Source organism: Cebus imitator, unplaced genomic scaffold, assembly GCF_001604975.1.
Source record: "Cebus imitator isolate Cc_AM_T3 unplaced genomic scaffold, Cebus_imitator-1.0 Scaffold27, whole genome shotgun sequence".
Lineage (NCBI taxonomy): Eukaryota > Metazoa > Chordata > Mammalia > Primates > Cebidae > Cebus > Cebus imitator.
The window spans coordinates 11,692,913-11,716,645 of NW_016107342.1; the positions used below are offsets into that span (position 1 = coordinate 11,692,913).

The 23,733-nt window shown below is 36.3% G+C and overlaps 1 protein-coding gene across 4 annotated transcripts in view; it reads right to left on the reverse strand.

Moving 5' to 3' along the window:
- The window catches only part of ARHGAP15 (Rho GTPase activating protein 15), a 640,576-nt gene that overhangs the window by 238,268 nt on the left and 378,575 nt on the right, over window positions 1-23,733 (reverse strand). For 2 of the 4 annotated variants that reach the window (XM_037736629.1, XM_037736627.1), the window contains exons 10-11: window positions 16,124-16,222; window positions 13,427-13,486 (exon numbers count right to left, since the gene is read on the reverse strand). In XM_037736629.1, coding sequence (XP_037592557.1) covers window positions 13,427-13,486; window positions 16,124-16,222 — 159 coding nt within the window. The remainder of the gene's footprint in view (window positions 1-13,426; window positions 13,487-16,123; window positions 16,223-23,733) is intronic. The other 2 variants (XM_017523184.2, XM_037736628.1) reach the window with 1 other exon arrangement.

The window sequence follows — 23,733 nt, forward strand, 5'->3', positions numbered from 1 at the left end:
TGCAAAGCCTAATGTTATCAACTCACTGGAGAAATGAGAGGTGTCAGATGGAGCCAGTGATTTATACACAAACAGTACTACAAGTCTTAAGTCTTTCCCGGTAACTCAACCTAAGGCTTATTGGCCTCAGCTGGCAATGCATGGCTTTGAACTATGGCAGACTTATGAGATCTTAGATTTCCAATCTGCTCCTAAGTTTTAAAACAAGCCTTAATAAAGCCTATTACACCAGAAACAAATGCATTTCTATTAATTCACTAGCCAGAATATCAAAAGAAAGTAATAACCTTATTTCAGTTAAGAGCAAAGTGTGCTACAATGAAAACCCCTTGAGAGGAGGAGGGTACCAAGCTTAGAAACACAGCATGCTTTTAGAAGTGTCAGTGAGACTCCCTTTTTCCTTTCTTTGTCCTACCAAATGAACCAAAACAAAATCCTCTCTTTTCTGGTGTTTGAACCTACTCTACTAATAGGAGACAAATTATTGATACCTTTTAAAACAGTTATGCTCAAGGTAATACTCAAATGTATTATAAGGGTATCTAAACATCAAGTTGGGGTATAAATGATCCTCCTGGGGCAGGTGTGCAAGAAGGAGGGTATCAGAGCTCAGACAGGGGCTCAAGATGACACCATGGAATAATGTAACCACACAGTAAAGAAAAAGAAGGAAGTAGGTGAATGCACTGTTCTCCTTCAGATCCCATGTATTTCCCCATGAGAAATTAAATGAACAGGCTCACACGTCTTCTCTTGTTTTCGAGGTTTCAGAGTTCTTCCAACTTTAACCATGTTACCTGCCAACAATTGTTATAAAATCTTGTCATTAAAATGAAACTAAAAATTTACTATTTTTCAACATTCCACAAGTGAAAAGTATTCCATCATTCCTTTGCTCAAAGCAGTGATCGGAGATGATTCAGGACTTTGAGTAAAAAGGTCTATTTTCATTCTAACGCGTCACCGTGTGTTAGGACTGCTAGGCAAGAAGGAACTTTGATCACGTTAAAAAGTGAAGTTATTGTTCAGAAAACAGTAGCTCTGTACAATCTCCAGTAATTTTAGTTAAGCAGGAAAGCTGGGATGTGTTTTTGAATTTGAGTTTTTTGTTTGGGATTTTGGGGAATTAATTAAAAATGTGTGAAATTTAAAATGTTCTTTTAACCTTCTCCTCTATCCAAAGCATTGCCCATTTGGTTCATCTATGCTGTATCTTTTTAAATACTGAAAGTCACCATATTCTTGTCTGTAAATATGTGGGAAAATATGGTCAAACTGTATTACTTTAACCTGTGATTCTGCTTAGAGTCCCTGGTAATTGCTTTTGCATGTGGTACACTAATTGTTGGCTGTTCAGGAATCTACAGTATCTCTATAGACCTATTTTAAGTCAAGAAGAGTTGATTTCTAGCATTAAGTCAGTTTAGGTCCTAATAACTTTCCCCTTTATGTATCATTTCCACCAGTTTACCTAGCAAGAAAATTGTTTTATCTGCTCTCATCCATAAAACACTTGTGAAAAGAAACCTTACTGGTGGGAAAAGAATTTGAATGGAAAACATGGACATACATATACCAGACCAAGGATTAAAAGATGAACATTATATGTGAGGAAACATTACCAGAAGCTTTCACTATGTTAGTTTTTCCAAGTCAGTGTTCCAAGTCAGTCTTGGATTATGTGTGAAAAGTAAGAACTCTATACTGTAACAGGTGCTGGCGGGAAATTCCCATTAAAGCTTATGGAAGTTATGCCTGTAAAGTCTTGGCATCTGAGAAAATTCTCTCATAAGAATGCATTATGCATCAGATATTTTTCTCACTAGAAAAACAATGTGAGAATGTAACTACTTAACAATATTCCCAGTCACTATTTCATTAACACCATCCCTTGGTGATGCCATCTTTGGTGACCTTGTCCTATATGGAAAGTACATATCAGCCTTCATTTCAACATTGTGAACATGCATTGTCTCCTGTACACAACAATAGAGATCTTGATATACCACCTGTCTGTCCATTCAAAGCATAAACTTGAAAGTACCTTTTTCCCAGTAAAGTCACTGGATTTATACTAATCCATCTACATTCTGAAGATTGACTCTTAATATGAAACTTGACAAATGTTTATGAGATTTTGCTGGAGTTAAGAATATAGACTGAAAAGTATCAGGTAGTAATTAATGTAGGCTTTTATTCCATAGTATTCGTGTGTATGCTGGAAAACACTACCATTATGTGTGGCTCATAGTGTGTGCTTAATAAATGTCATCTTTGTTTTCCTTATGTAAATGACACAATATCTGTATATCCACACCTTCAAAGATTTATAATGTAACTCTTTGAATATATTCTGGCCTACCTTCAAGTTAGCAGGTTCTGATCAAGCTCAATTTCCTAGCCTATTAATTATAGAGGTTAAAATATTCTTTAATGGAAGTTTGCATGTTGGATAAAACTGAAAAAAATTCTTTTATCTTACCCTATTAACCTATTATTTACAAAGAATTTGATTAAATTCCAAGGGTTAATTTGGATTTAAAACGCTAATCAAGTTAAGGACAGAGATAAATTTAGATCACAGTAATGCTAGAAAAAACCCACTAAAAATGATTGAGCATTTGCATATATCCAGATGTATGGATCTGTATCTAGGGTTGTAAGTACACTATGAATTAGACATTACTAGCTTACCTTTTATTGTATTTAAAACTATAAATACTAATGTATATAAAACTATAATTATATTTGTATTTATAGTTTCAAATATCCTTTTCATATATCCATAAATATATCTTTGGTAAAATGTCCTCAGTTAGGATATTTAAAGCTACCTTCCAGAACAGAACACACACACACACACACACACACACACACACACACACACAGCACCAACCCAGGCAATATGCCAAAGTGTAGTCTCTGTGAAAAAGGTTTTGCTTCAGGGCAATAGCAAACTAACTCACCACCCTGCTGCACTGTCCACTCCTCACCACATTGTTCTTTGCTGTATCCTTAACTTCCCTCCTGCAGTGAGGGAACATTTCTTTGGACTGTTTTATTGCCAATACATTTTTACTTTGTATCATGAAATGAAACAAGGGACTGGTTTCATTAGAAGGAGAGGTAAACAGAGCATTAATTAAATTTGCTGATGATACTAAATTGGGAGGAACTGTGGACATCTGTGAGGACAAAAGAATCATACAAATGGACTTAAGGAGTTTAGAAATACGAGCAGGAAATAATAAAATGAGATTCAGGTTTAAATAATGCAAGCTAATACATTTGGGAAAAGATAATCAGAAACATGGCTATTCAGTGGATGGTAGATGCCTGGAAAGTGGTGATGGTGAAAGATACCTAGGGGGTGATAATGGGAAAAATTATACACAAACTTACAAGGAAGTAGGCACGATGCCTGAAGGCTTATATATAAAAGAGCATAATTTTTGAACCACAAAGTGGATAGTGCTATTCTTATGACACTGGTAGGTCTCAAAAGTATCAAATTTGGCTTTAGTTGAATATCTCAGGTTTATGAAACAATTTAACATTATTTGTTGAGAGACTGGTTTCTCCCTATTAAAAATGAGAAAGTATGTTTTGTCTGAAACCTGTATTGGACACCTGGGTCATTGCCCTATTTCTGTCCTGTCCTAGATTATGACAAATATGGTATGTCATACTGGTATAGATATATATCGTGCCCCCTGAAAAAAACTAACAACAAAGAACAAAACCCTTACTTTCACTTTTAAGGTAGTTTCTTTACATTCCGGATAATATGACTTTATATTATGTTTAAAGAGACATTTAATCACTGTATCTTCTAGTAGGTCACTGAATCTCCAATCTGTAAGCTCTGTTTCTCTAAGGATAGATGCATGGATGAATGGATAAATAGAAAGCTTGGATAATATCTGTCTCTTCATCAATTTAATCATCCATTATGAATTGAGGCCCTATCATATGCCAGGTATAGTGTGCTATGCAGTATGGGGACGGAAGTGAGCCAGCCATAATTCCTAGATTCAAGGACTCACACTGTAGATGGAGAAACAGACGATGAAACTAGGCATTATAGTCCCAGGCAATAAGGGCTCTATTAGGGACAGCAAAACTGTCACCGGAATATTGTGGAGGAAGGGCCTAATGATGTTCAAGGGATCATGGAGGGATGGTTATAGATTTAAGTTAGAGAATATCCCTTGGAGAAGGTGATTCTTGTGATAGTCACAAGAGGATAAATGCAAATTTGGCAGATGGACGAAAAGGGAGAAGGAACAGCATAGGAAAGGAATAGGCTGTTGGAAAACTTCACGTAGTTGGTATTCCTGAAGCATAGAAAGCAGCTTATAAGGATATGAAGCTGAACAGCAGACAGAGATCATACGCTTATCCTTTTTTATGGGGATAATTAGTGTGGAATTTTGTTTATCCTTATGAGATCAAGAATCATTGGAGGATTCTAAGAGGGGATAACACAATCTTATTTGTTTTTAAGAGGGATCATTTTGGCAGCATTGAAAAGAGTGGCCTGGGCAGAAATGAGAACAAAGGCAAAGACCTCCTTAGGAGATTTATCTCAAAAGGAAGTATGGACGCCCAATCAAGATCACAGAGGGTGAAAGGAAGGCCCAGATTCAAGAAGAAGGTAGAGGTCATGAGACTTGGGGAATGATTCTGTCTATAATGAGAGAGAAGAATCTAAGATGTCTAACATTTCTAGGGCAATGGGGAATATAGGTTGTGATGCTATGGACTGAGTTAAGAAATAAAATAGGTGGAACATAGTTGTTGAGGAAAGTGATGAGTTCAATTTAAAAAGCTGAGTTTGAAGGAACCAGAGGAAAATTCAAGAAGAGTTGTTTCTAGACCATGGGTCTGAGTGAAACAAACAGCCTGAGTAATTATTTGCATATAGGAGCTCTGAAGTCATTGAAGGTATCATTGAAGCTTTAGGTATGATTGAGATCACCCTGAGAAAAACAGTAGCACGAAATGTCAGAGTCAATAATTAAATACAGAGGAAATGCATATTTCTTATGCTGTCAAACTCTAGGCCAAACACATGGACTCTAATATTAGACTATGCAATATCAAATACATGGTCAAATGCCTATCTTCAAGACAAAAGGAAGAAAAAACCTCACTGTTGTGGTGACAATACCATCTGTTAGGTGTTTCACTGTTCTGTAGGGAGACTAGAGAGTTAAGTCATCCCAAACTGTCAAAAAATGCAAAATATAGCAAGAACAACATATTTTAAAGCAAGAAAGACAACAGTCCAATTTTAATGACATTGGTATATTCAAAATCTTTAGAGCTTTTGATAGCATCAGCAGAGTTTAACTTTTTTCTACTAGGAAGTAAATTTGGAGAAAATGAAATCAATATCCAATAGCAAAATCATGTATTCTGTCTTCATTAACTTCAAATTGATAGATCCTCTGTATTAACCATGTATTTCTTATTTTAATACTTTGACAGTTCCTATCAACTCAAAAAATTATCATCCATATAAAAATTTCCTGAGAGGTATATGGAAAACAAACAATGAATCAAGAGGGTGATATGTTCACAGGGAAGTAAACTAATACAAAACAGCACTAACATGGCATTCCAACTTGGAATTAAAGGAAAAGATGTGGTTCAACTTGCTGTGTGGTTATGGGAACTGATCCTAAGCCTGACCATTCTCAGGCATGTCAATTACAAGTCATAGTTACCATTCAGTTCCTTGATTAAAAACAGCAGGCTATTGGAATTGAAACAATGCCTAATGGGATATGACTTCCTCTGATGAAAATGAGTAGAAAATGGATATTTTAGTAGTTGCTGGATAGTTAAATGGAGTATCCAAAAATCGATGAAAATAAAATCGTTAAGGAAACCTAACTTCAATTATTTAGCATAGCTAGGTATTGATAGAAAGAAGAATACCGTACTGAACAATATACTCTTATCAGAAATGAATTTGTTTAAACGTTTAAAATGCAAATTTGCAGACCATGTTATTCTCTGAGCTGCCTTCAACCAACAACTGTTGGTTATTGATCTTTTTATAGTGTCAACCAAATGCACAGGTAGCAATGGTGTGCAACTCTCCAATGAGGATTTAAGCAATGTTGAATATAATTTATCTAATTATACACCATTTATGGACAATTCACTATGTGTTAGGTACCATATGAGAAGTTGGCTCATATATGAAGGAGCACTCAGTGTACTTAATGTAGTATTTTAAATATTTTTCTTCCAAAATTTTACCCTAGATCTCAGGGCATCATTATTTTCTTAAAAAAGAGTGTGTATTTAAATATTGGGTCTCTGGTCTACTATAACCTCAAGAATTCTTCCAGCATTATCATTTCAGAGCTATTTTGGTTTTGCACAGTTAGCTTTTCTTCTAAAGTGTCCCGCCCTTGATTTTTTCCATTTGATTGTTTTTGTTTTTTTCTGAACTGAAAATAGGAAGTGGCTTGAAAAGTATAAAATCAGGCAAAGAGAGATAAAAGAAGAAAATAAATGATTATTTTGAACCCAAGAAACAGTTTTAACTGTATATAGCCTACCAGTCTTTAAGATAATCTCCCAAGAATTTAGAGGAATCTCCAAGAAATGAGTCTTTTAAGGAAATGGGTAAAAAGTTCTAAATATCCTATACAAGAAAATATGTCATATTCATTCATACAGACCACAGCAATTATTTCACCTGGAATCTGTATGTGTCTTTTGCCATATATGTGTAGACTGATTAATGCTTAAATTGAACACACAATTTGAAAGTGAAAATTCCTTGGAAAATGTCATTTTTTTCATGTAAACTTTAAAAAAGAACATCATTCATTAGGAAACTCACAAAGGAGCGTAATATTTGGGTTTCATTTATAGCTTCCTGAATTAATTTGACTTCTCTATTATCATTAATTTTTAGGCCCTAGGGAAATGCCTTGACAAATATAATGTATAGGTTCTTTTTCTATCAGTAAACAACAAATTATTTCATACAACAGAGTGACACTGTTGTGAAAGTTGCTAATTTATTTATTTTTAATCAATCAGTTCACATTATTCAATACAAAACATTTGTATTGAAAAGCTACAAATCAGTTTCTGAATGCTAGAGCAATGAAATCTGAAAATCTCTGACTGCCTTATTATTATTATTTGCTTCTGCTTTTTGAAAACCTGAAAGCTTTCCAAATGCATGCAATTTTTTTTTCAAATATTTTGTAAATATTTGCTTCCAGGCTAAAACATTCTGCCAACTTTCAGCCAAGATTATTTTTATGGTTGAACTATTAACTTCTGCATATAGGGCCTTGTAATGGTGTTCCCAGTCCTAGAACACCCATTGTGTAAATGACACCACTATAGGCTATTTGAGAGTATTGCATCTTGGTATGTTGAGGTGTTGCATTATTTAAATTCCCCATCCACAATAAGAAGCTAGTTTCCTAGGGTCTTAATTTTGGCTCTGTTCCTTCCAACTGACTCCAAGGGAAAAGTATGTTAAGAAGCTAAACTTTACATTGTGGGTGGAGGTTGGAAATTAGACTCAGGCTGTATCTGGGAAGAGACATTATTTATTCTGATGCATTGTGGATTTTAAAGTGTGGGAATATCCGCTGACTGATTTGACCAGAGCCACATTGCTGTATTTCTTAGATAGCCTCTCCGGTTGTTGAACTGCACATTTATTTCTACATTAGCCTCTGTTATGTTTAAGCTTTCTTTTTGATAATAAGACTGTCATGTATTGCTAGACATAAACTCTGTTAAATGTCACTAATAAATACAGTGAATTAATAAATAACTAGTTCTGCATACAGAGTTTCTGAACATTCAATGCATGCCATAAATTGCAAGGTTTAAGTTTCAAGCATGTTCTTGAGCATGAGTAAGTTTCTCTGGAACAGCAAAGCAGGTATCAGGTACTTATGGCCAAAATGGCAATGTGTTCACTAGTTTGTCTTCTCTTTCTTATAGGACTCACAAGCATGTCCTTTTATCCACATTTGTTTTCTTAATTGCAAAATGCAGCTTTTCACCCGCCTCTCCACCTTGTCATCTCTGATTTCTTTTGGTTGTCTTTTCCTAGTTTCTCTTTTATACTCTTGCTGTCTATTTCCTGTTTATTCTTTTTTTGATTTTGTCTTCCCCTCAAGCCCTAAATGTGGCTTTCCTACAGACATAGAGGCCCCAGAATGACTACCCCAAAGAGCCAATTCCAGCTTGGACCCAGCACAGCACTATGCTGTCAGGAAGGTGGCAGTCTTTGTGGCTGCATTAAAACAAAACAAAACACAAAACACCAAAGCACAAAACTGGTCTTAATTTTAGCTCAGAAAAGCCAAGGAGATTCACTGCAAACATTCATGGAGCTTCTTTGAAGATCATCTCCATTGTAAATGCATGCTGATGCCTAACATAAGGCATGAAAAGCAAACACTTAAAAAAAAAAAAAACAACACATAGGTCAGTGCCCTCAGAAACATTTTTGTTCAGTCCACAAATATTCTCCAGGGAAAAAGAAAAAGTGCTTATCTTGTACTCTTGATTTTTTCTTTTTTTTTTTTTTGGAGCATGTAATTTTTATCAGTTTGTTTTGTTTTTGTTACTTTTTTTCACTCACTGCTTATAAAACTAGCAAGCAGAAGTCTCTCTGGAACAAGATAGAATCATAAAAGTTTTCAAGAATCTCGTCACAAACTAAACAGTACAAATTGCACATTCTTCATGGAAGTATCAGCCTTTAGTGCGTGCCTGGATCCAACTATAATAGATTATCCCAAAGTGGGAAAGAATGAACAGTATAAAATTAGCAGAACTGGGAGCAGAGATTGTCTAGGGAAGGCAATATGATCTGCAGTTTCGGGGCCTGGATTCAAAGGCAACGGGAAACAACTATGTAAAGTTTTATTTTTGCAAGTAAGCACTCGGTAGGATCTCAAGAGGCAGACTGGTGCACTGGATCAAATATCAGGAAAATTATATTAACAACTACAATGCTTGCTACAATATTGTACTATTTGTACTGTACAACAGCTGTACTATCATCATGCCTGTTACTTATATAACACATACATTGCATATGCAAATGAAGCATGTATATGGCAAACATTCAGATATTTATTTACACACCATGTTTGGAATTTTTGTGAGTTAGGTTAAGTATATTCCTGAGTAGGTGTCCAACCACACTTTCTCGTGATATTAACACACATATCCAAATAAATATTCACATAATTAGATAGGTTTCATTTATAATGTCACAGGCTTGTGAATTCGATATTCTCTCAAACTTCACCTAACAGTAGAGGAATTACCAAAGAAGAAAGTTAAGGTATAATAATAATTTTAGCCATTCTTTTTCCTAGTTGCTATAATCTACCCAAAGATAACTAATTGTTCAAAGTAAACATTCCACTCAGACCACAAAAGGAATCCATTACACAAACATATAATTCACAGTCATTTTTAGTGGGTTGTAAACAGTTTGGAATGAGCATAAAATGGGACAAAAATCAAAGTGAGCATTTTGAAATGAAAAAGTGTTTGCTACAAAAGGTCAGTCCCTTTGCTTGGCAAACTATGTAGAAAAGCCTGGGAAAATGCTGATCACACAAGCAATGAGGGAATTTTAAAGCCAACGGCCTCCTTGTTTCTTTAAACAGACATCGGAACCTATAACTGGATCCTGTCAAACAAACGACAGCAAAAAAATATAACAGCTGCTAAGAAGTCAAGTTGAGAGATAAAGTTTTTGAGGCTAAGGACCTTCTCAGAAGCAGACTAAAGGTCTTTCTTAAATCTTTAAGCAAGGTTATGGATCCCAGGGTGGCTTTTAGGCACCAAGTCAAATATGTAACTTTGTGTACCATTCCTGTCATAGCATTTCGTGTTCTAGAAAAAAGACAGAAAGGGCAAACTTGTTGATTAGCATCTGCTGAGGCATTCTGCAGAGTTGCTTATACCTGGAATTATCACATTTGAAAAACATGGTTTCAATTTTTAAGAAAAATGTGGTCAAAAGCATGTAACATAAAATTTCTCACCCTAATCCTTTTTAAGTATATCGTTCAGTGATTATAAGTATATTCACATTGTTATACAAAGCATCTCTAGGTACCATTTTAATGTTTTAAAATAGTTTGGGTGCATATTAACACCAGAACTGGGAATCATGAAGGAAGTACGAGTTGTTAAGACATATTTCAAATGATGGATACCAATCTAAATTATATTACAAACTTAAAAAAAAATCAATCTTATTCCCTTAAAACCAAAAATATTTTGGATGCATAAAAATATGTTTAGGGTAGAAATATGCTCATCTGTCTAGTTAACTCTACTCTTATATAACATATATTTAACTAAATGTATGTTTGGTGCTATTGGGTAGAATATGACTGGTTCACCACTTAAGGCATGTCCTTTTAGATCTCACACCAAGGGACACCTTACACACATTACATAGTCACAGTGTGTCAAGAAAATAACCTGAAAAATAAGGAAAAATTACACGTCTCCTGGTTATCTTCTTTATAATGAAAATAAAATCAGACAAATATGAGTTCATTTTTCAGGGTTTCTTACGTCATTTTTAAGCATACATATTTCCTGTTTTTTTTTTAAATTATGATTTTAATGGTTCTTCTGTCTTAAAGGGTCTGTTCTTTTCTCTCATAGCACTTATCACAGTTTATGCTAACATACATACCCATATGTATCTGTCTGTTTAATGTCTATCTCCTCTGTATTATCAGCTGGTAATATGCAGAATGACACACAGTAGGTATTCAATTGCTATTTGGCTTCGATTACTTGATTTAACCACTATTTATTGAGGGCTTACAAGGTATCTCATGCTGTATAAAGCTTCTTTCCAAAAAATGGACCTTCACAGAAGATAGTTACATGCTTTGAATAAAAATAACTATGAAATAACTGTGAAACAACGACTACTTGTTACACCAGTTTAGAATATGTACTTTGTTTAGTTCAGGTCTCCTTGTATGTAACACACAGGTGATCTAATTTTTAAGTAAGGAATTTCTACACATATATGATGTCATTATAAACTACACAAAGTGTTTTATAACATAGTGAAAGATAAACTTCTCACTGCTTATATCTACTGTATGTTACAATGCCTTCCTCTACATCAAACTTTTCCAACCCATGGCCTAGGGGTTTGAATACAGTCCAACATAAATTAGTAAGCTTTCTTAAAACATTATGAGACTTTTCTGCAATGTTTTTAAAGCTCATTAGCTATAGTTGGCGTTAGCATATTTTATGTGTGGCCCAAGACAATTCTTCTTCAAATGTGACCCAGGGAAACAAAAAAATTAGACACCCCTGCTCTGCATGCTTGTTTCCTAAAACCTCCAAGATAGTGTCAGATGATCTCATGCTTTTGGTCATTGTACCCAAGATATGGAGAAAGCATTAGCTGAACAATGTTTTAAAATTTTCACAGAAATTGCTTTGAAAAAGAAACATTAGTTGAATTTTTCATTGGTTAATCATGATTTATCAGATACGTGGTCTCCAACTATAAAGGCAAGACAAGGGGGAAGAAACCGTTTGAAAGAGCTGTAAAGACTAACATGCTCCTTAAAAATTTGTCTTCCATGGATTAAAGACTTAAATGTAAGACCTGGAACCATAAAAAGCCTAGAAGAAAACCTAGGCAGTACCATTCAGGACACAGGCATGGGCAAAGACTTCATGACTAAAACATCAAAAGCAATGGCAACAAAAGCCAAAATTGACAAATGGGATCTAATTAAACCAAAAAGCTTCTGCACAGCAAAAGAAACTATAATCAGAGTGAGCAGGCAACCTACAGAATGGGAGAAAACTTTTGCAATCTATCCATCTGCAAAGGGCTAATATCCAGAATCTACAATGAACTGAAACAAATTTACAAGAAAAAACAAACCCCATCAACAAGTGGGCAAAGGATATGAACATACACTTCCCAAAAGAAGACATTTATGCACCCAACAAACATGTGAAAAAAAGCTCATCATCACTGGTCATTAGAAAAATGATCATCAAAACCATGTTGAGATAACATCTCATGTCAGTTAGAATGGCAATCATTAAAAGTCAGTAAACAACAGATGCTGGAGAGGTTGTGGAGAAATAGGAACACTTTTACACAGTTGGTGGGAATGTAAATTAGTTCAACCATTGTGGAAGATAGTGTGGCAATTCCTCAAGGATCTAGAACCAGAAATGCCATTTGACTCAGCAATCCCATTACTGGGTATATACCCAAAGGATTATGAATCATTCTACTATAAAGACACATGCACACGTATGTTCGTTGTGGCACTGTTTACAATAGTAAACAGTTGGAACCAACTCAAATGCCCATCAAAGATAGACTGGATAAAGAAAATGTGGCACATATACACCATGGATACTATGATACTATGTGGCATGTATACACCATGGATATACCATGGAGCTACAGTCATAAAAAAGGATGAGTTCACGTCCTTTGCAGGGACATGGCTGAAGCTGGAAACCATCATTTTCAGCAAAGTAACAGCAGAACAGAAAACCAAACACTGCACGTTCTCACTCATAAGTGGGTGTTGAACAATGAGAACACATGGACACAGGGAGGGGAACATCACACACCGGGGAAGGTCAAGGCGTGGGGTGCTGGGGGGACAGCATTAGGAGAAATACCTAATGTTGATGATGGGTTGATGGGGTGCAGTAAACCACCATAGCACATGTATACCTATGTAACAAACCTGGACATTCTGCACATGTACCCCAGAACTTAAAGTATAATTAAAAAATAAAAAGCAAAACAAAACAAAACACAAAACAATTTGTTTTCCAAATTTTGTGTGTGTTTTCAAAGCTCAGCTGACAATGTCAGAAACCACAGAAATGGGCCAGACACGGTGGCTCATGCCTGTAATCCCAGTACTTTGGGAGACCAAGGTGGGCAGATCACAAGCTCAGGAGTTCAAGACCAGCCTAACCAATACGGTGAAACTCTATCTCTGTTTAAAATACAAAAATTAGCGGGGCATGGTGGCATGTTCCTGTAGTCCCAGCTACTCGGGAGGCTGAGGCAGGAGAATCGCTTGAACCCAGAAGGCAGAGGTTGCGGTGAACCGAGATTGTGCCACTGCACTCCAGCCTGGGCAACAGAGTGAGACTCTATCCCAAAAAAGAAAAAAGAAACCATAGAAATAAATTTAATCTAGTTATAACAGTTGGTGAGGAGGAGAATGCTCTGGTAATTTAGAGTAATAAAGAGAACCAAATCAAGATACAAAAACATACTAAACAAATTATTAGCTAAATTGGTTTATATTCAGTTTATTAATAGACTTTCTTCTAGGCATGTCTAAAATTTAAAATGTAACTAATGTCACCTTACCAGGGATGAATAAAGAATGCATCCTGCGCCAAGCACTGGGTAGAATTTCCCTGGAGAGACCTACAGAAATGTGAGCAATTTGGTTCTGTTCAATGCAAATAGGTAAGACAAATGACTGACTGAATAAATGAATGAATGAATGGTGAGATCTGCCTTCCTGATAATGTTTCATTTTACATCATCAATCTAATAAGTATTTTAAAAAAATATAGCTACAATTTATAGATGATTTTTAAAGGAGAAAAAAATAATCATAAGAAAAAAAAGAGAAGGAAACAAATCTTTTTTTTATAACAGCGAATGTGCCGATGTAGTGAGTATCAAGACCGTTTCCCTAAGACTGTGAGAGTAAACACACAGTTTTTCATTAAATGTTCCTTTCCCATAACTGGTCCATCAGCATTTCCCATGACTCTGCAGTTGAGTATCTTGGCTGGAAGAGGATCTGGCCATTAGAAGGAGGGCTCCAGATATGCTGAGTCCCAGCCGTGCTGAGAGACTTGGCACCTTAATATGCTACTTCCTAATACCAACCCCAGCACAAAATGTCATCAGAAGCCTGCATAAACATTGGACTTAGATTCACATAAATTATTTCTGTCCTGAAATGCTTTATGCCAGAATTTCGTAAAAACAACACTTTGAGTAAATAGAATTGGCGTATAAATATAAGAATATTAATCCAACAAAATGATCATAGAAAATTATAATCAAAAGTACACACTTGTAAATCTTGCAATGATGCGAGAGGTTTATCTTGTGCTTCTTAGTTTTTATTGAATATTTCCATAGAGTTCCTTTAAGCTGACGCTGCCAAAGTGCTTTGAATTATCAGTTGCTTTGTGGAATTGTAAAGTCTTTGAGTTTCATTAAAATGCTTAGGAATTATTTTAATAATCATATGTGTGATTAGTGCCTGTTTAGTGCTGGATCTACAAATTCATTTTAAGAGTAAACACAGGGACAATGAAATATAAGGCTAGATGTGATTGCTCCAGTCAGCAAAAACATTGTCTTATTTTATTAAAATCACCAACAAAATACCATGAACAAAAGATATAGTTTCTATTTATAGACATTTTCTACTCTACAATATTATAATATCTGCTAACTGCAAGGCTGCATATAGCAGAGTTTTTTGTTTTGCTTAGGGTAGATACATAAATCGAGAGGTATGGAGCGCTTCTTTACACATGCACACATCTTATTATGTGCTTCCCCAATGTCCTATTTGGATTTTTGGTCTAATATAACAGTGTTCACACTGTCGGTGCTGAGTATTTATAAGTAGATGAAGATTTCCTGAAAATGATGACAATTTAGCTATCGAAAATAATAACATTATAATATTCTCAGTGATCCATTTTGGCTTTAAATACTTATTAAAGAATATTTATTCCTAAAATATATACTTATAAAATTAAATGAAATTGCAACTTGCAATAAAAACAATTTTTCTCTAAACTCCAATTGACTTCATTTCTCACAGACACCTCTCCTCATGTTCATCCTGCAGTTGCTGTTTTCTATTCTCACTGTACTCTCAGCTCTTCTCTCTGAAGTGGTGATATGCTTTCCCCAAAGTCACTCTCTTTATCCACATTACCTACCCACTCTTCCCCTTCTTGTTATTCTCTCATTCCCTACTGATAGGGGAATAATAGGATCCCAAGGCTGTCCTTACAGCATAATTAAAGTATGAATTTCCAGGAGTTAGAAATTGCAGACCATTTTTATTATGCTTTTATAATAAAGCCAGGTAACATTGAGAGAATTAAAATGGCTTTTTTTTCCTAGCAGATTACTGGGTAAAGGTTTTTTCCCCTTGGTTCTATTGTCTTAAGAGACTAGGAGCTAGAAATGGGAATAGGTTCACCAATCCTTTTTCTGAAAACACCTCTATCTTTTACATGATATATATCCCCCTAGATCCTGGGAATATGTTGTAAACTTGTAACAGATGGTGATGAAGCCTCGCATTTTTATACAATACATTTTTTAAGATTCTGCGTCTACTATATGTATCTTCCAGGAAAAATGACCTTGAATGAATGAAGTCATAGTTTGAAGGAAAAGCACCCCACAGATGGAGTGGAGTGGAAATGATGATTCAATTGGGTTTTGTTTTGTTCTCTTCAGTAAGATGAAATAATTTCTGATGAAAAACAGAATGTTGAAATAGAGGAGTCAAAGGTCATCTTTTGAGGTACGTCTTTTAATTGTTCCTGAAAATCCCAATAGCACATTCAGTACTGAACAGAAACATGTGGAAGGTGGGATATCACCGTCTGCAAGTCGGAATGCTATTTGCTTAACTTGGGTAATGTTGGGGGCTTACCAAAAATTGTTCTGGCACAATGTCTACCAGCATGAATGTTAGGAGGGTTCTAACACTGTGAGTGCTGATATTTTATGAATGTTTTATCACTGGCTTGAAAACAAGAAGTTTGCACTTGAATCAACAGTATGTCAGACAGACAAAATATTAAAAAAAAAAAAAAAAAGAACATTAGTGAGAATTCCTAATGTCCCTATTGTAAAAACAAACTGAAGTTAATAAGAAAGTTGATCCTCTTAACCGATTAACACAAGTCAAGTTTTAATTGCATGGCTTCTCAGACAAATCAAGTGGCACTGCTAACTTGAGTACTGATTGCATAGAGGGTGCAGTAATGCAGGGAACATTCAGTTACCCACCTCTTTTCTCAACAGCTTCAATGCATTGCTTTACAAACCGCGGAACTGTGGAATTTTCACGTTCACACACTGTGTGCAGATGAGAGCCAAAAATTTGATCTGCAAAAGAAACAAAGATGAGCTTCATTAAAATCCAAGCTTGCGTTGTTCTTTAATTTGATTCTGTTTCCATATCCATTCCATGCTGAAATCTTCATCTTGCATAGGAATTGATTTTTTGCTTTATTTTCAAAGTGTCTGTGGCAGACATATGAAGACCACAACTCCCTCCTTTATGCAATAGGACCCTGGCCCCAGAGTGAGAAAACTAACACTCTGCCATCGATTAGGTAGGGATGACTGTGTAAGTTATGGTCTCTCTGGGCCTTAACTTTGTTGTCTAAAAAGGAATGACAGGGAATTAAGAAAACTTCTGCAAAATAATTAATCTTAGTGTCTTTGGTATACTGTTTTAGAAGAAGTTTACCGGTTAATGGTTATAAAAATTACAATGTTATCAGTACAGTTAGGACATTCATTCTGCAACTCAGTGGTATTTGAGGAGGCAAGTTCTAGGGGACTTGCTTCGAAGTGAATTACTTAGCAGTTCTCCTGCCTTGAATGTCTTTCCTCTTCTCAAATCTAACTATTACCTTTCCTTTAGGGCTCAGCTTAGGTCACACTTTCTCCACTAACTCCTTCTTATCTCAGCTTTGTGTCTCCTGTAACATCAGTTATTAGGAATATCAGATCCTCAGGATGTTAATAGAGGATTCAGGAAAAAGGGCCCTTGAACAAAATGTTTTAGTGTCATTAGGTTCTGCAAATCAGACAGGTTTCTTTAATGCGTATTTATTTTTGGAGCCTGTGAAATGCCGACGTGTGCTGTGAATCTCCATGAGGGATGGAGGATGCATTATCTCCCAAACTTATTTGAGCAACATTTTTTTATTTCAAAGAGCATGTCTCCAGGGTTTCTGAGAACACCCACTATGAAATCCTAGCCTAGCCCTCTCATTTGGAACGTGATTTGCACTACCTTGCATTGTGTATTTACATTTGTAATATATGGAATATACTCTCTCAAAGCAGATTCTGAGTGTCTGAATCATCTATGTCTTCACCAGTGCTTAGCACAGACTCTGGCCTGCGGTAATCACAGATAGACGTTTGTTTTTTATAATTGTAATATAATATACATAACATAGAATCGATCATTTTCACCATTTTTAAGTGTACCATTCAGTGGCATTAAGTACATTCACAATGTTATGCAACTCTCACCATCATGCCTTTCCAGGTTTTGCTATTAAGATAGTATCAATGCTTATTACTGATAATGAAACAAATATTTAGTGGGTTCAAGGGCTTCCCATTTCACTCAGAATGAAATAAAGTCTCTACTGTGACTTACAAGGTATTATATAATCTGACCTCCCCTAATTAGTGGATTTTGAGTTTTCTCTCCCCATTTTTAAATTTGCAATAGCTCCAAATTGCTCTTTCTCATTGCTGCCAAGCACTCTTCAGCTGCAGGGACTGTGCATTTTCTTCTTCATGGAACTCCATTGCCTTAGGTCTCTGATCAAATGGTATCTTCTTATTTTAGCCTTTCCTAGCAACCTTTTAAAAAACGGCTCCACTTCATGACATTCTCTATGCCACTTTCCCAGCCTTACTTTTCTTAGAGCACATATCCCCATTAGACATATGAGACTGATATGCTTTCTGCTTAGTTGTTTCCCTTGCTTAGAATGTAAAACCCAGGAGAGTAGGAGTCGCATCTCAATCATTTATTATTGGATCCCCAGTACCTAAACAGTGTTTGGCACATATTAGAAGTTCAATAAACATTTGTAGAATGATGTACTGCAAGACATCATCTTAACCATCAGTGGAGGTAGTCAATATATTTTTTAAAGTATACATAAAATTAGATAGAATAATATATAATGCAGCATAGTGTTCAGTGATAAAATGGAGTGTAGTGAGACTTCAAGGAATCATAATTTTCATTTATTTCTTAGGAAAATGTAACGGTTTGAGTTGGTGACAACCCAGCATGGAGGAAACAATAAAGGCTAAAACACTATTAATAACATACTCCAATATGGAAAAGTGCATTTTTAGCCAAGTAACAGAAAGAAGCTCAAAACACATGAATATAGTATGGAGAAGTGGGAAATAATCATGGATATTTGCTTTGAACACTTTGGTCAAGTAACAATGACTTGTTCAAAACACTTGTAACCACTCTAAGAAAGAACGACATAAAATATTTAGGAAAAAATAACCCAGTATATCAGATCAAATGACTTACATTGTCTAGAGATTACAGTCAGGAGGAAGAATTGCTATAAAGTAAAAAACCCATTAATGGATTTTATTATTCAAATCAATTTCACAAACATTTATTATCTTCTATCTTCACAACAATGAGGGTAGGCATATTGAGTTGAAAAACAACATCAGGAAGTTTGTAATAGTGTAGGGGCTAGAAATAAAGAATATAGCAGGTATCATAAAAGGTATTGAATGCTAAGAAAGATATCCTTTCGTATAAGGTCTTTTTGTGTCATTTAGTGCAGATGTGGTATGTGGTGTGTGTATGTCTTTATGACAGAGAGTGGGAAAGAGAGACTTGTGTTTGGCAAAATTGTTTTGGTTTTGTTTGGTTTTTTTTTTGCTAGGTGGATATAAGAAGATATAGGTGAGAGCATTCCCGGGCATTTACTCTTTTATTCATTTAGTTATTTCCTAAAGAACATCTTGAGCGGCTACACTGTGTTTAGGGATAGGAGAGGCACTGGTAATATAACATCCAAGACTCATTCCCTATTTTCTAAAGCTTTGCCTAGTAGGGCAGTATATAAGGAACAGGTAGGAACATTTTATCATGAGAAAACTGCTATAACTGGGGAAGCGCAGAGGCAACGTGGGAGCATGTGGTGGGGCGGCAGAACAGCCTTGGGTGCTTCCCTTCTCTCAGAGATAAGGAAAGACAAGTAAAAGAGGAAACAAAAAGCATTTTGGGAAAATGAAAGGAAGTAAACAAATGCATGAATGATGGGAAGAATGATAGGAACACTGGAGTATGCTGAGGAAAACATTGACTCTTATTAGAGATATCTTGATATATTCAGTTTTAAAAGAGATGGAGGTTGTGTTATAAAGAATCTTAAATTTTGCCAGTTAGGTTAAATTATTTGACAGTGTGCAGATACCATTGATTTTCTGAATATAAGTAATTCCTCTCCTGCCTTCTTTCTTGTTTTTAGAAGCCACTCATATGACAGAACCTGAAAATCATCTCTATTGATTTCTACCTGCCTTGCAGCTTTGGGTGATTAGATAGCTCTGATCAATGAAATGTCCAGAAAAGTGACTCAGGACCATATAGGAAGAGATTTTTTTCCCCTGATGAAAGGAAAGGGACATATAAGGAGTCTTTTTCCTTATTTTCATTCATCTTTGAATATAATTTTGCAATGATGTGATGCTTGGAGCTATTGCAGCAATCTTATCATCGTGAGACAATGAGTGCTAAGAACAGCAGCTAATGTATTAAAAATAAACAACAAAAGCTCGAGACTCTGATGACATTTCTAAGCTTTTAAACCAACACAAAACACTTTCTCTAGACTTATTTTCATATGAAATAATATAAGTTGTTGTAGACTGGGTATTCTATTATCTACCGCCAAAAACATATGATATGACATTAGGAAGTGATTGTGGTTTTTGAGTAAAGTGAGTATTATAAACACACTCTACTTGAGGAGGTTTACTTGGTAGCACTTTGTAAAGAAAATGGAGGGAGTATAATATAGTGGGGAAGATGAGGCACGAGGAGATTAAACAACTAATGCGATTGCCTAGGAAAGATATTATGAGGACCGGAATCTGGATAAAGGTGTGATAAATGTGCACAATCCTTCTTGTCTTCTCTGAATTCGATGATACATTCACCTCCTTTGCCATGGGAACGTGGCACTGGTACCACACACTAGAGTTGGCAATGTTTATTTCCCCCATTTCTTTGATATTGGGTTTGTCCTAATGTCTTCTTTGGAATAATGTAATGTGAGTGGAAATATGTCAGTTCCAGACCGAGACCTTAACACACATTGCAGATTTCTACTTATCTTCTTGCTTCTCTGCTATTGCCAAAGAAGAGCTTCCCTGGGTAGCTGCTGCCCCTTCAGCGTGGAACCCAGAATAAATACATATGGCACAGACCTGAGGCCAACCCTTAGTGAAGAAACAAGTCCAGTCAGATCTGCAGCTTAAAGCAGAGCGGCCCAGTCAAGCCTGCACCACAGACACATGAGAAATAGATGCTCCTTGTTATATTGCCACTGAGATTTTATGTTTGTTTGTCATGTAGCAATAGCTTACTCATATAGGTGGTGATGAGTCCAGGTTTTTGGTGTAATATGATCGAAGCTATGCCGTGAGAATAAAAACAAAGAGGGTTGGCAGGACATGGAAACTAAAACTGGAGAGTGAACAAAAAACTTCTAAATTTGCTACGGATGTGGAGTTATGCCTTCAGTATAATTTCAGTGCTAAGGAGGAGTCTCAAAGAAAATTAGTTTTCACCTTAAAATTTAAACTATTTAGGGCTTATCAAATTTTATGGCACCTATTCTGCACTCTCTCCAGATTAATCCGATTGTATCCAATTCCATTCAGTTACTATTTAGTGAGCACCTCCCCTGTGCTCCGTGTTGTAAAGAGTGCAAAGATTGTTTTATTCATTCGGTAACTGTTTCATGCAGGCTATAAGCCAGACACTGTGCGCCAGCCTGAAAATGTAATGATGCGCCATCTCCTACAGTTTAGGGGGGCAAAATAACTCTCACAAGCAGCTACAATGTAATGTGAACAATGCTATTCCAGATATGTGTAAAAATAATAGTGAGGGTTTATTGTACACTACACTAAGCCAAGCAGGGCTCAACATACTTTATATATCCTAACATTTAATTCTCTCATGTACCCACAACGCTTTGAGAGTAGATACTACTATTATCTTCATTTTACAGAAGAGGGAACTAAGGCCCAGAGACATTTGTGCAAGGTTCACAGAGCATTAGGCTCTTGGAGGAGGAAGAATGAGGACTGAACTAAGACAATAAACCTGACATGGCAAGAAGGGATGATTCAGTGGGATTTGGCAAGTGGGTGCATGAGGTGAGCCGATCCACCAGGTAAAAGTGACTTCCAAGTTCCTTGCTTGGTTGGAGAAGACAGAGGTGCAGTTACTTGAGAGTATTGAGACTAGAAATGGAATTTAGGTATTAAGAAAAGCATTTAAAAGGCAGCAGAATGGTAATGGGAGATAAAGATGAAAGTCCTTGCTGAATTTGGCAATTTGAGGTTATGAGTGACCTTAAGAATAATGGTTTCAGTAGAAGAGTGAAACTGAAAAGCAGACAGCAAACAGACCTCGCTTTTAAGAACTTCAGAGGTGAAAAGTCTAGCATATGGGCACTAATTAGTTACAAGGGGAGATAGGACCTGGAGAAGGATTTTGAGTTGGGGGGGATAGGAGAGAATTTCAACTACAGGGTATTTTTTATTGCCAGGGAGCGGGGTGAGGTGCACTGCTGACTATTTTTAATGGTTATAAGGCTGGAAGTGGGGGAGGTACATTACTGCCACTTACTGGGTGGTCCAGGCAAGTGCAGCCAGTCCCTCACAAAGAAAAACTATCCCTTCCAAACTACCATTGGTGTTTTCGTGAGTAAAAAGCCTAGACATCTTGAATTTCATTACATAGAGGGCAGATGTTTGCTTTCCCCAGTTACCATGAAAGCCAAAACTGCTCTTCTCACTTACAGCCTCTCATGAAACTTGCTGTACTCACAGAAGAAGGTGGGGCTCTGGAATACAAGAATGTAGTACCCCAGGTGAACTTGGTTATATCAGAGGTCACCACATGGCCCAAGCTGGACCAAAGCAATGCTCCTCCTACAAAATTTAGAATTTCGATACTGAGAGACAAAGGTGGTCGTTTCTAGGGATGTGAATTCTAGGCTGCCTACACTTAAACCCTGGGGGCTCGGACAGCCATGTGGGACGATGCTAATGTGCCACAGATGAGTGGACACGGGAACTACTTTGCAGAGAGAGGCAAATGGAACTGATCCACCTCAGCTCCTGACTTTCCAGAGCCTACTCCAGGCACTCTGTATCCCTACCATGGCACTTGGCATACCCACGTCATGAGCTCTGTGAATACCATGAGATGCTCTCCCACGCATTTCAATAGAACTCTTGAGTAAATTTCTGTTTATTGCAACCAAATACACTTGGCAAAAAATATGGATGTAACATTGGCCAAACATTTCAAGAAAGGGATTATGATTACAGTAGGACAAGGTTTGGCAAAATAGCTCAATAGGATCCACTGCTTACAGATGACACTGGCTCGGAAGAGTATGGAAGATATCAATTGGTTTTGCGGGTCTTGTGTCTCTTCTTCTATCCTCTGGCAAGAACACCCTGATATTCCCTTAGGGATGATACCTTTTTCATTTTGCTGCCATTTGTTTTGGGTAGTGATGACTCCACCCCTTCCATCTCCAGTGACGAACATGCATTTTATCTTCTTGGCCACAGTAACTGGCTCAGGCATGAACATGTGGCCCAAGTGGATCCTGTCAAGTAAATCCTGAGACTTTTCCTGATGTTACTGGAAAAGAAGAACCCTCTTCTTATAAGAGATGTTTATGCAGATATGAGTCTGAGGCCTCTAGAGAGACATACTATGTAATTAAATCGGTAGGGTGGAAAACAGGGCTGAGTGATGGAAGACAAATATTTGATAGCATTTTGAACTCCTAGATTCAGTCATGCCTGAAGCTATCCCTGTCCCTTGGACTCTTCGATTAAGTAACTCAGTAAATTCCATTCTGACTTTTACAGTTTGGACAAGTTTCTATCATGCACAATGGAAAGAATCTTGACTACAACATTAGCCTTTGACAGACAATGAATTAAATAATTGAGAAGATAATACACACAAGATGGCTTTGCAAAGTAAAAAGCGATGTCCAAAAAACAAGAGGAAATCACAGAGATTTAACTACAATGTCATTGTTGAATTTAAGTGCTGTTGTAGGATTGCTCTCCATTTATAAATCTAACACACCTAGAACCTAGAATTTGATACACCAAGGAAGATGATTCAATGATAGAAATGTATTTGAACCATGGAAAATTCTATCTTAAAACAGCATGAAAAAGAAGGAGGGACAGAGAAGGCATTCTGTTTTCCAAGCAAGCATTAATGAACTTTGTCCCTTAAATGTCTGTGTCTCTTGTCCAGGCACAACATTCAGGATTATTTCTACTCTCCTCTTGATTCTCCTCTTCATTCCAAAAAAAAAAAAAAAAGGGAACACTTCCAGAACCCTGAGCTCCTGACTCCCCACCTATACTCCCATCTGTGTGCTCACTGGTAATCCCTCCCTCCTCTCCTAACAACCACAAAATATATATATCTGAATATGATAAATTATATAATTATATATTAAGTATATAAATATATTAAATACATGAATTACATTATATATATATATATATATATATATATATATATATATATATATAATTTAGAAAAC